This window comes from Lathamus discolor, chromosome 12 (assembly GCF_037157495.1).
Source record: "Lathamus discolor isolate bLatDis1 chromosome 12, bLatDis1.hap1, whole genome shotgun sequence".
Classification (NCBI taxonomy): domain Eukaryota; kingdom Metazoa; phylum Chordata; class Aves; order Psittaciformes; family Psittacidae; genus Lathamus; species Lathamus discolor.
This window is the reverse complement of record NC_088895.1, coordinates 4,939,973-4,953,478: the sequence shown is the minus strand read 5'-3', so window position 1 is coordinate 4,953,478 and position 13,506 is coordinate 4,939,973. Positions and strand designations below refer to the sequence as shown.

General features: G+C 37.0%; 1 protein-coding gene across 3 annotated transcripts in view; it reads right to left on the bottom strand.

Annotated features, from left to right (window-relative positions):
• Positions 1-1,607: 1,607 nt before the first annotated feature.
• Positions 1,608-13,506, bottom strand: part of SPECC1L (sperm antigen with calponin homology and coiled-coil domains 1 like) — a 64,969-nt gene continuing 53,070 nt past the window's right edge. For all 3 annotated transcript variants that reach the window (XM_065692593.1, XM_065692594.1, XM_065692592.1), the window contains 3 exons: positions 7,293-7,409; positions 6,382-6,441; positions 1,608-4,233 (listed from right to left, as the gene is read on the bottom strand). In XM_065692593.1, coding sequence (XP_065548665.1) covers positions 4,144-4,233; positions 6,382-6,441; positions 7,293-7,409 — 267 coding nt within the window. In that variant the 3' untranslated portion in view covers positions 1,608-4,143. The remainder of the gene's footprint in view (positions 4,234-6,381; positions 6,442-7,292; positions 7,410-13,506) is intronic.

Genomic DNA, 13,506 nt, shown 5'->3' with positions numbered 1-13,506 from the left:
CCAGTCACAAACAGAATACAGAAAGTAAGAAAAACACCTATAAGTTCCCAAATAATTTTGTTTAAAACAAAGCTATAATGAAATTTGTACACTGGACCACAACTGTGCAGCAGAGAGAACTGAGTACAAGCAATTTTTCGATGATGCAAAAGATGCAACAGAATCCAAATGTCTCAAGTGTTAAATCAGGGAACTGAAAAAAGAATAGGTAAAAACTCAACATTGGTATCATTAACAGAAATGAGATGCCAATGAGAACTTTTTGTCACAGCTACAAAATTCTTAAGGCAGGTCCTCAGCACTTCAAACTACTGTGCTGCCAGCAATGGCCAAAGTGATTTGTCCTTAGGCATGTAAACCCAGAATGTGACCGCTGCCAATGCTATTAATGTGAGTTTACACCAACACATTAAAGCTGAGTTCATTTAGCTCTGGCATGATGATGGGCTTTACAGAAAAACACAAACAGTGGAAGCATTTTATAAAATTGGAGATAAATTATCAGAAATGCTACATGTAAATTCAGGAATATAGTCTATGCAGAAGAGAAAAAAAATTACTTTTAAATCAGAATATGCTGTAACTGAATACAATATTCTGGATAACAATCCAGAAACACAATTTTCAAAGGGAAAATTTCACTCACCATTTTTCAGAGGTGTGAGAATGAGAGGTCTTTATGAGGGCCAGAGAGTCACACCAGAGATACTAAACTAGTGTTTCTATTTAAATAGACAACCAGATCAAACTGGATCAAACAAAACCAACTGAAAACCAAATCAAATGTAATCCACTCTGAAGTCATACCAGTTCTGTCGCTGTTAGATATTCCATATCAAAACTCCAACAGAATTTTCCTGAATAACCAAATTTAAGTTTTTCCTCCCACCCATTCTTCATTGGTAAAGAAAATCCCACAAATGTTCCTTCAGTTCGTTCCTAATAATCTTGCATGAGGATGACAACTAGCCAAACCAAATCCACATTTGTCTGTGAACTGACCTCTCTGGTCTATGGAAGTGTTTCAGTAAATAGGATCAAAAGATGATATAGCTGTATCTGCAGCAATATGCTCCATTTTGTTGCCCACCCCACCCCTACAGCTGGCAATGAGTAACCCTGATATGCTACAGCACAGGCATTTGCAAGGCACGTATTAAAATGCAATAACATAAATTGATGATAAAATACTTGTCCTTTTTTTAGTACATTCAGAAATATTTTCTGGATTAGAAAGAAAGGAAAGTAAATCAGCATAAACTTACACTTCAGATGTACAAAAAACCCCATGCTGTTTCAGGATTAACTGTGAATAGGAACCAAACAGAACAGTACCATCGTGTCCAGAAGGACTACAGCTATTCTGCCTCTTGAAAAATTGAATGCAGTTTGGGCCTTCAGAAAAACAATGCTGTAGAGTGCAGCAGAATGCTTGTTTTGGATCTCCCATTGCTTCATTACTTCCACTTGGACAGCAGCTGTGCAGCACCTTCTATGTAAAGGCTCAGATATATCATTATAGGAAACACTCTTCATGAAGCCCAATATTCATTTACAGAGGCTTATCAGACAAATCACACCAAGAAGAAGTTTACAGAGCTTTGAAGTAGAAAACAAGGTAATGTTTTTAATTCTTTTCCCTCTCTCCCTACGAAGACTAGCAATTCATCTTTTTAACAGAAAGTATCTGGGAAATGTGATTACCCCTTTTACAAATGGTGATACTATTAGTGTTGTTTCAGTTAAGGACTAATAAAGCGTACCAGGTAAATGAAGTTGACCATTAGACAGGAAAAAATCAGCTTAAAGCTCCAATTACCTTAAGAAAACAGGTCATGAGTGAATTTAGACCAAGAAATGCTCTCCTTTTTCATTAGAAAAATATTTTCTTCAAATCAAAAGCAACGAATAAGACAATCACAGATAAGGAAGTCTGTCCAGAGGATGAATAGAAAGTTTTTTGAACACAAATGGGCAAACCCTAGAATTTATTAGTAGGAGATGGACTGTGAGACAGCAATAATACGCATTTCCAATAAGGCTACTCTTATTGAAACTTACTGGAAGAAATTAAGTAACAATTTTTGAAGACATATATGGGAGAGGAATTTGTTTTTCAGACTTTTATTAAAATCTGTTAATGAAGATTCTTCTCTTGAAGCCTCTCTTGCAACAATTGACTTTATATTACATTTGCTCTTGAAATGCACTAATGAATCACCTCTGGGTATCTAGCTACTCTTAGGGTACTAAAGAACTGTAAGTGCGTGAGACCCTGCTGCTCTGAAAACTTCTCCCAAGTCCTTCAGCATGGATTAAGTAGTTATGTTGCAGCTTTTCATAATTTTCACAGGCACATATCAGTGTAAGCACATATTTTTACACAATGCTAGCTGCTAGAGACATGCTGAATTGTTACTCTTCACATGGGCTGTTCTTCGATGATAGATTTTTGGATTTGGCAATAATATTCAGTTAAATCTGTGCTTTTATACCATGATGAAGTTTCACAGATGCCAAGCACAGTTGCATTCACTGCACTAACATCCTTAACAGTCATAAGAGCACCACAGGAATGGCAGAGTCATTTTCTTTGTAACAGGGTTACTGTGTTGAAAGAGCATGTGCTTATAAATAGCGGTTGTTACAGAACTCACTTCTAAAGTAGGCTTCTGCTCAATATTAATGAGAGATGTTCAACTGTGGATTAATTGCTGATACGTATTCAGAAAAATAAGAGGCAGAAGCAATGACAGAGTGAAGTCTTCCCTTGATTTGACAAACAAGATTACAACAAACAGCTTATTACAAATGGATATATGAAATCATTCTGAGCTATTAACATTCCACACAAGGCCCTGAAGTGCCAGGATTTATCAATTCAATGATCACTAAGGCACTTACTTGAACTCTTTTGCCCGAGAACTGTTACATGAATTCAGGTACATTTTAGGAAAACAGAAGTTGAGCAGACGAAAGTTTCTCAGTTCCTTCCTTGTGACAGTGAGTCATTTCCACGCAATATTCAAGACTACTGGGTGTATACACATTACATCAGTTCCTCCATAGTTCTTGTCAGAGAATGTCTCACCTTCTGTCAGACAGATGAGGATGTGCAAGATCAACGAAAAACACACAGAAAACATGGCAAAGATGGATTTTGAGACAAACTACTTCATTATTACATCTTATTGAAAATATCTTCTCTTCGGAGAAATGCTATCCCAGTTCCAAAATTCTATCACAGAAATCCATGACGCATGATCATATTGCTGTAAAGCCTGGGGTAGCTGTGTGTGCTACACAGACAAAGGAGAAACAGTGGAAAGAACAAGCCATGCAAGGGTTAATTATTGTTTCATTTCTGTTACAATGGAAGCACAGGGAGTTTGGAAAGATTCCTTGAAATACAGCATACCCGGAAAACCAGGAGCTGTGTGTGCTAGTCCTTATAATCCATAAAGTTGGAAGCCACATAGCTGTGACAGAGGTAGGCTTATAATGAAGCTTTAGAATGAAGAGTTCTGTGCCAAATTTTTCGAGGTATTGAGAGCACTTTTCCACTCAATTTGTCATTAGGAATAAAAGCTTGTTTTCCTAGACTATTGTGCACATTTAAAAGGAGGGAAAATAGCTGTAAAGGCAATAATTAAATTGCCATCAAGAACTCTACTGTATTGGGGTGCTATATCTGTGGATAGAATATTCAGACTCTGCGGTATCAAGATGCTACAGAAAGTTCAGTAATATGATGCCATGTTATCCTTTTCCTTCTCAAAGCTTTATCTTTGCTATATGCTATAGGATCCATTCATCTCACTCTCCTAGGAAAGAAAGCTCCAGGAAGTCTGGCTGGAAAGGCAGCACATAAGTAGTCCAGGCTCTTTAGGCTACATAATTAATGTGAATAGCTTAACAACTCGGGTTATTCCAAGCACTGTGGCAACAAGTTCTTGCTTTTAAACACCTATTTCCAGGCTTAGTAGCTGAAGCATTCTGAGGCAATCCAGGATAGCGTCACTGAAGTTTGAGGGGACTCAAATGTTGCCAGTTTTCAGTGAAACAGGGATTAGCATTCAGTAAGGTTTCCATCTGGTAACTCATGTTGTTTTTATCCCATGGATCTGTTGAATTATTAGGGTTTCAGGTTTCAAAGTATTTGTAAATTGCTGTAACATACAGCATGACATTCTGCCAGTCCGGACGCTCAGTTCGCACCATTTCATTGATGTCCTGTCACAGAAAACAGATTGGTCAAAACCAGGAATGACAACCTTGTCAGTTATGTGGTAGTGTTTTTACAAATTCCTGCGAATGGTAAATCTGTCTCACAATTTAAAGCACTGATGAAGAAAGCTCTGTTTTCTTCCATATATCTTTGTATTGCTAAAAAAAGGTAAACAGCGATGAATAGTGTATCTGTAAATACGTATTTTGTTGACTTAAGATTGAAATGTCTAATGCTGTGCATGCAGGAGTTGTCCCCCACTTCGTACAATACAGCAGACAAGACTTCAGTGTTCACATACCCCCTCCACCAGCCTCCGAGTGAATGCAACCTATGTAGAAACTGTGAGCACAGAATCAAGGCTCAGATATTAACTGAAACAAAAGCTCCTATCAGGGTAAGAGTCTCCAATAAAGAACTGAATCCCTTTTTACAGCAGACTACTGAACTTTTGATTACTTTAGATGTATTTTTGAGTAAAGATGCAAATAAGAAGAAAGTTTCCTACCAATATGGGTCTATCCAAGACATATGGGTTTGTGTCAAACTGATCAGCCAGTTCACACGTTTCATAGTAATAGTCCACCAGACTGTCAGTGAATAAGCAGCATAAACAAAGCCTGACCTATCCTTTTCAGCACATGTACAAGGGAAAACAGAATGATGTAGTTTCTAACAATTTTTGTTTACTGTAAGGTTCTGGTTTGTTACCTTTGGGTCCAGGAACCTCCAGAGCTCACAAAGAGAAAGCAGTTATATTATTTTCCACAAGGAAGTAGCTAAACGCTTTCTTACTCAGGAAGCAAATAACTTCCCCTTACATTACCATTACTATATAGATACAGGAGTTTTCACACCCTTTTTCACCTTTCACCCATCAACAAAGAAAAATAAAAAATCCACAAATATACATGGTACACACTGCATACGTAGGTATTAAAAGGAAACTAAATCCTTATGATGGATATAATTTGCGCTTAGAAGATTTAGTTCTATTCACTTTGCCTTTTTAGAGCATCTGTAATTATGTACATGACAAAATGAAAGGACAGACAGTAAACATTTAGACTGAAGATGAATTATGCAAGAACTGCGGCAGTTATTTTCCACAATCTAGTTCTTACATCAGCACTTGGTAAGAAACTTCCATGTTTCAAGTCACTGACAATGCCTAAGTACGAAAGCCCAACGGTTGCACTGCCATTGTCAGCAAATATAATCTTGGGGGACAAAAGCGCTGATAAGGATCAAGGCAAGTGTTATCTTTAAAGATGTGTGACTCTGTTGTATTATTAGTTGCCAACTATGGCAGCTCTGTTAGAAATTAGGTTACAGAAGTATCAGTTCAGTATCATTTCTGATACTGGCAATTTTAGCTGGGAGGCTCCCAATTCCACACCTTCAGGTAGCTTCCTTTTCTAGTACTGTTGAAGTCTAGTACTGTCTAGTACTACCCTGTTGAAAACTAATTCTTTTAAGCTTCAATTTGTATAAGAAAGCTTATTATAAACAATAATTTTTACAAAAGCTTACAATTATTTACAATGATGACAAATTAAAAGTCTAAACTTGACAAGTAGATTCTGACTTTCATATTACACTGACTAAAAGAACAAATTACATAGCTTGATTTCTACCTCCAGAATCCCAAAAAAGCCAAATAATTTGAAAGTAGGTCAGAGACAGGAGAGAATTAATGAATTCTTGAAGACTGTATCATATAACTATTTCTCAAATACATTGCCTTTAGTATTATTTCTTATGATACTGAGAGATGAGTTTTGGTGAATCTTCCTTTTATACCTCAAGAGTTTATATGCTATAGGCTATCAGCTTTTCTTGCTATCAGCTATTAGCTGCTTTTGCTGCAGCTGGTGCTGGACTACAGGTCTGTATCTCAGCCACTATTTAATGCAAAACCCGTGTAAAGCTTAAGTTATTGATGACCGTGGGTTTATTAAACAAAGCCACTGGGATAGGGAGTATCTTTTATGTTTTTCACTCAAGTATGACACAGAGGCAATAGCAACTAGCTAAGCTCATCTGCTGCTATTCTTAAGTATAAAGCAATATAATGTTTCAAAAGTACAAAATAGAATAATTTGATTTCTATAAATGGGTCATCCTTCATTCAGTATGCATTTAAAACTTACCAGAGTAGATTTGATGCCAACACTTTCAGCTGCCTGAAAAGCCAAAGTGAAATTTCTTCTCTGTTAGAACATAACATAAAAACATGTTAGAAGCCAAGGAAGTATTCCTTAAAGCATAATAAAGTGGTGCTATGAACGTTCATAGTAATGCTGCTACTTTTGCTTCAAATGGAGTTTGTTGTTTGAAAATGGAAAATTTGTATTAATTCCTCATTCAGAAGATAGTGCTGAAAAATCACTGTCAGTGAAGAATGAGTTAAAAATTCTAAAGAAGAGAGTATTTATTCTTTAAAAAGCATAAATATTCTCATGTGCTAGTAAAGTAAAGTATTCTTGTATTTTTTTAGGATGCATTAATAATACATCTCCAGGTAACACACCATTAGGTACTAACTGTAACACTAAGAATACATACAGCCAACTGCAGTCTTGACATCTTCTAGTTTACCTTTATTTGATACTATCACTTGAGAAGAGTATTACATTCACTTATGAGTATGAGAAAGTAGGATGAAACAACATCCTTTTGATATTGAAAGAGATGAACAAAACATGTCAAGAATCAAATTTGATGGATTTAAAATCTTTAAGCTTAGGCACTCCTTGCTTCAAAAACCTGACCTGAAAACGCTTTCCAAATGTTTGGGTTAAATAAAATGCCTCAGACTTAAATTTATGAACTTTTTATGTTTGTTTGTTTGTTATACCTGTTCCAAAGTTTTGTTTAAACCAATGTTCTAATAATATTAAAAGCTTATAACAAGAATAGCATCAAGGTAGTTTGAAGTGTTTCAATTATGAACCCTAGTAACATTGTTTTTTTGAAAACTTAAATTTGGTCAGTCTTCTTTATTAACTCCCATTAATGATATAGTTTCACAGTCCCAGCAATTGGATTTTTAATATCTTACCTTGTCCTGGCTATTTAGTTCTTGATAAGGAATATGGGCTGGGAGGTAAGTATGGAGGACTGCACAGAAAGCCAAACCATCATTCCAGCTACTGCTGAAGTTCGTTATGTCGATATTCTTGAAGGGGAAAAAAATATAAACAACATTAAAATCATAACCTAGCAAGTGTTAGTTCTACCAATCCAACAGTTGTGAGGTTTGTTTGGTTGCTTGGTTTTTTTAAATACCTTTGAAGAAATCAGCAGAGAAAGCAAACAATCTAATACTGTGGTAAGAAACCAAAATGCACTATTACAGAGATCAACAGAAAAAAAATGTAGTGATAAGGAAGTTAGTTACTGCAATCTTGCACTCTTGATTATTCAGTTCCAGTAGAAAACTCAGTGGCACTGGTAAAACACACCTCCCGAGACTGTGTTCATGACTGTAAAAAGTCATCCCAGTCCAGAAGAGTTCTGAAGAAGATGCCTCTGTGACCTGCTAAGTTACTGTATGCTTGGCTGCTGGCAGTCAGTGGTACAGAGGCTAGGTGGACAGCAGTCTGTTTAACTGAGAAACAACCAGTAATAATAACTCACAGTTTACCTTTCAGACTTTTATGGAGAAATATAACTATTCTTTCAACATCTAACTTGGCTGGGCTTAAGCAGACACTAACCAGCTCCCCTATTCATTTTTTCATGTGCCAGGAACTGCAACCTCCAGCCAGAGAACTGCAGAAACACAATGACACAAGTCAACCATTCATCTGAGAGCCATTTAATCATCACCTGCCTTTGACAAGACACTAGAACTCCTCACGCCTAATGCAGAAAACTCCACCCAGAGTTGGTGTTACTGTGCCATGCTGGCTGAGAACCAAGGCAGTTGTATTTCTTGTCAAAGCAATGATTTGGATTACAAATGGAAAACAACAGAGGGAAAAAACAAAACTCAAGAATGTCTCCATTTCCTGCTCAGCTTTAGCACTTTTTATACAAAGTCCACCAAACACAGGTTCAAGCGTACGTGCTGAGGCTCACAATGCCCAGGGCAGTGGTCTGAGCCTTGCTGGCCGTGCCGCTGCCTGCCTGCAGACGGAAATGTCATTGTTGGAGACCCCCAGTCTGTGGGAATGTGTTCTTCACACAGCTTCCTCCAGCCACTGGGATGGGAAAATGTAACAGCAAAAGGAAAAAAAAAAAAAGCAGCTCTCTCTCCTTTCTCCTCAAGAGAGACAGGAAATTGGGTTTAAATTAATGCAACACGGTACAAGGCTTTAAGGAAAAAAGGGGAAAAATACTAAATTTTTAGAGCCAGTAAATTCCTACTTGTGCCTGTTTACAAAGTAACTTCTCAGAAAATTCTCTCTCCCTAGTCTGTAACCAATAATGCCTGAGATCACATCTGGACCACTAGGATGGATAAAGGCAGGGAGAGGGGCTTTTTCTTGTCACAGTCATCTGTGGCAAGCTAGTTAGAAAGAAATCAAATGTGAATGGCCATGTATCCTTTGCTACCCAACCTACCGAGGGAGAAAGAACTTCAATCCTGGCTTTCACCCCTTGGCTGAGAGTCTCCCTCTTTCCCCAGGATGGGCAAGTGATGTGGAAAAGGGAGGAAAAAGATGTCCGTTGGCATTGTCACAGCTAAATTAAACACAGATCTCCTCAGATGTAAATGCATGCTTTGAGCCAACTAAAGAACTTTGAGCCAAAGAAACCCTAAAATCATACTAGTTAAAGCTACTGGAGAGCATCAGCAAATTTTTAAGTCTCAAGACTACAAGGATATATATGACATTCCTTATTACAGTAAGGAGGAATGCTGAAGCACTGGTGAATCTGGTTAACAGTTTTTAACCCACCAATTTCCAATCTAGTGAATTAATGTTGGATATTGCTTCAACAAGTACCTGTTGAATTGGTATTATTGCAGCATATATTCTATTTACCATAGACCATGAGTCCATTAAAGCCAGTCACCAGTCACTACAAATACAATGAAGCTTGGTAGTACCTTGTCTCACAAAGGTTACAATGGTTTTTTTCTCTCCCAGGTTATTTATTTATTGGAAACTTCAGTAACAGCTTGAACCTAAACACCAGCATCACTGAAGCACAGATGAGAACTTGGTACAGAAAGAGGGACGGAAGGGCACACAGCTGCAACATGAGAACAATAGCTTCTATTGGAAATGAGCACAAAGAAAGGAGAAGCAACCAAAGCAATGCTCTTAAAGCAATGAGCTGGAATAGTGATCTTTGGAACTGTCAGGATGGACATCAACAGGTAAGAACGCAATCATCAAAATTAGAAAACAGGATGCTGCAATGATGTGTGTGAGATCACCAGACTATACCTGAGGTTTGACACTGTGGATGAAGAAGGAAGACTTGTGCTCAGAATATATGAAGAAAATCATTGCAAGGTATCAAAACAGTCTGGGTGCACTAAAAAATAGACCTACAGAACTACTTGGGCTGAAGACAACTCTTCACTTGATGTAAAAACCAGAAGGATTGCTTACCTCTAAAATCTAGAGACTTTTTAATATTTCTGTAAGTATATTCCCTCATCCTTACACATGAGCAAGAAAACCAGGATAAAGTTGTGATAAAAATGACAGATTAAACTAAACCAAGAGGAAGTCATCTTCCCTCAAACATTATGGTTGCATAAACTAAAAAAAGTAAAAAAACCCAAGAAAAACCCCAAAACCACTTCAAATAGTAGTAGTATCCATACAATGTTGAATTTTGAATATAAGCACTGGGGAAAAGGGCCACTTTATGAAGTTAACCTACAAACTTGATTGTTTCTCAAAAAGAGCTTGGAATACCCTATTTTTCTAAATCTTCTTGGAGGGTCCAGCTTTTATTATTAAGACAACAAGCAGAAAACAAACCCATCATCCAAGAAGCTTAATGTATTCAGAGAAGCCGAATTAAATACAACGGAAGGAAACAATTAAAAGGGACTGGTTTCTGTTTCCAATTGCTCTGAGCATTATGAATTATTATTACCTCTCAGACTAAAAAAAGTATAATATTGGTCAGACACTAACAAACAAATCTAGAAACTGGACAGATTGTAATTTAAACTGAAAATTTATTTTTTTTAAGGAGGGCTTTGAGCACAAAACTGGCACATTTAAATACAGCACAATTTCATTTCCCAAATGCTTTTAACTACTTGTGGTTTTCTGAAAAAGCCTGGGCAGTATAATGAAATCAATCTTGCATTAAGCTCTTATTTCTCAAAGAATTGACGGTAAACAGAACATCAGCCTAAAATCTCTGACATAATTTCTTCTTTACTGCTTTTATTAAGTAATTGGCTCTATTAAGAGAATTCTGCTGGAATCTAATCTGGATTTTTTCTTCAAGCCATTTCAGACCACAAAGTATTAAAGCAATGGAAGGACATACTCTCAGATAAATTGTCAAATGACGAATAAGCCTTTCTAGAGATAGGTGAACTGCAAGGAGAGTTATCAATCCTTGTCAATGTTTAATACTTCAGAGGAGAGTGAAGTCACTTCTTGTACATGGGAGAGATTGTTTTTAAAAAGGCAATTCTAACAAAAGGAGTTGAGCGAGTGGCTGTTGTCACAAGAAGATCTGTGGAAGACACTTTCCAATAAGGAATAAAAAACAGAGTCAAACATTTGTAAGACTTCAGTTCTAGAGGCAAGAGGATAAGATAACATTTTACATAGCCAAACAGACCAAATGCTGTAGTCCATTCTACAGCTATGACAAAGAGGAGAGAAAAAGATGGTAGGCAACACCCTGGTGGATCCACAACCAACAAACGTTTCAAGCATGACTCAAGCTCCTATTAAATTGCGAAGTGCAGAGTAGGAGCAGTCACCACAAAATGAGTAGCCCCTTAAGCTACATATTAAGAAAGAGTAAGAAGATTCTTTCTGAAACAAGGCTGAAATGTAATGGGAACAACAACTGAAAAAAATTAATCTATCAGGGTAGGCTGAAATGCAGTAGTAGTTAAACAGTAAATGAACTGGATTTGAACATGAATCAGAAGTGCATCTTGCAGTAAAGAAGGCAAACTGTACCCTGGGGGCATCACTAAAAGTACAGCCAGCAGAAGGAGGGCTGAGATTCTTACATTTTACTGGACCCTGGTCAGCCTACACCTCAAATACCGTACAGAGCTTTGGTCCCCCCAGTTTAAAATAGTCACTGAAGAATAAAAAAATGGGTCTAGCAGAGAGTTACCAAGATGATTAGATGGTTAGAGAACTCAACAAATGAAGAAAGGGTGATGGAATTTGGTTTATTCAGCCTAAAGAAGATTTAGGAGAGTTGTAATCAGAGTATTCCAATGCCTAAAAGGCAGTTATAGAGAAGGTGGAGGTACTCTCTTCACGAGGACACATGGTGACAAGATGCAACAGGAATAATTTTTTTCCTGTGAAATTCTGGAATTTCTGTCCACATATAATAAAAAAGTCTTCACTGTGAAACAATAAAACATTGTAATAGTTTGCCCAGAGAGTGGAAGAATCTCCCGCAGTAGAAACATTCTAGACTGCTTAACAGGGCTCTGTATAACATCAACCCAAGGTCTCTCCCAACTTATGCCTTTTCTAGAATTCATAATTTTAAAGTGTTTTTAACCAGTGTAGTGCTAATTTTGAAATTGTTTCCTCTTGCTTTTTGCAATAATCCTGAATTAACTGAGGGTCTTCTACAGTCAGCGAAAATACCCCTTATTTAAAAAAAAAAAAAAAAAAAAAAAGAAAAAAAGCAAGAAACAACTATTAACTGTTGTAACCCAGTGAATCAACTCTTGCTCCGACTCGAAAACTCCACAGCTAAATCCTGCAAACATCAAAAACCCCAACTACAGAAAATGTGGTTTCTAACTTACAGTTCCAAACGAAGAACAAAACTATGTGAACTATCACTTCAGCAGACAGCCACAGCTGTCTTCAATTTCCCTGAACTATATATATTACAATCTGAGCAGAGGCACATACTGCATAGCAGCTATTTGTCCATCCCTTGCTCTGCACAAGGAGGAGAGGTTCCCACATCTTAATTCAGTTTGGCTCAGAAATGAGCTAGGACATGGAGAAAATAAAAACATGTGTCTATGTCTCTGTTGTATTGGTTAACAAGATAACCAGGCTGAGGAAGCAAAAGCATTGATATGATTCGGTACTATAATATATTAAAACAAGATTTGAGGTGTAATTGTACAGACCTTGGCAGGTTTCTTTGCATGGCAGAAAATTACTGCTAAAAAGCTTTTAAAGACATATACACACACACAAGAGTATCCATTTAAAAAATTACAAAACTAAAACTGCAAAATAACTGCTATCCACATTCCATTGAATCAGGATTCAATGATTCTCAAATCATGGATATAAGTCGAGGCTATCAGTACTTCTGGCAGTAGGCAAGAATGTAGAAGTATTTCTGCAATAGATTAAAACGCAGTCCCAACTACTGCATCTTCAATCCTAGCTTTTGAAAAGGCAGCAAATGGCAAATACAAACTATCAAAACCCTTAAATATTGACTGTTCAAGCTGCTTTCCATCCCAAAGACATGTTACTTCTCAGTGTTGGCACAAAAAAACCCGACAATAAAAGGAGTGGTCATACTCGAAAGACCACAATAATAGCTTCAGACATTAACATGTGAAGCACTTACAGAAACACAGACAGCCTCATAATTTATTCTAAATATTATCATAATTAAGTCTAGCTAGTTGACATTTCTCTTGTATTAGAATTCAATCCAAACAGAAAAAGGAAGCATGTCCTTCCTTAACTCAACAATTTTTGGCTAAAGCATCAGAGCTTAAACCAAGGAGAGAAGTGTTTTGGCAGCCTGACTACTTTGATGAATCTACCAGACAGCACCAGGGACATCACGCACACCATGGAGTCATTATTTGAACACAGGCTGACATAAGCACACACTCTTGGCCTCTTTTAGTGCTTTTTAAGAAAAACAATATAATACTTGGAGTAGAATACAATCTTGCTCAGTGTTGTTAGAAACACGTGTATGTAAGAACAGGCTTAAAAAAAGGCAACCCAAACTATCTTTTAACTTTAGCATTGTTATTCTACATTTATTACCTGAGTACAAATGAAACCATTGCCTGATTTCAAGGTGCGTTCAGCATAGCATTAGGTATACATACATTCCTACCCAATCACATTGCTCAGTCACTAACAATTTTATTGTTT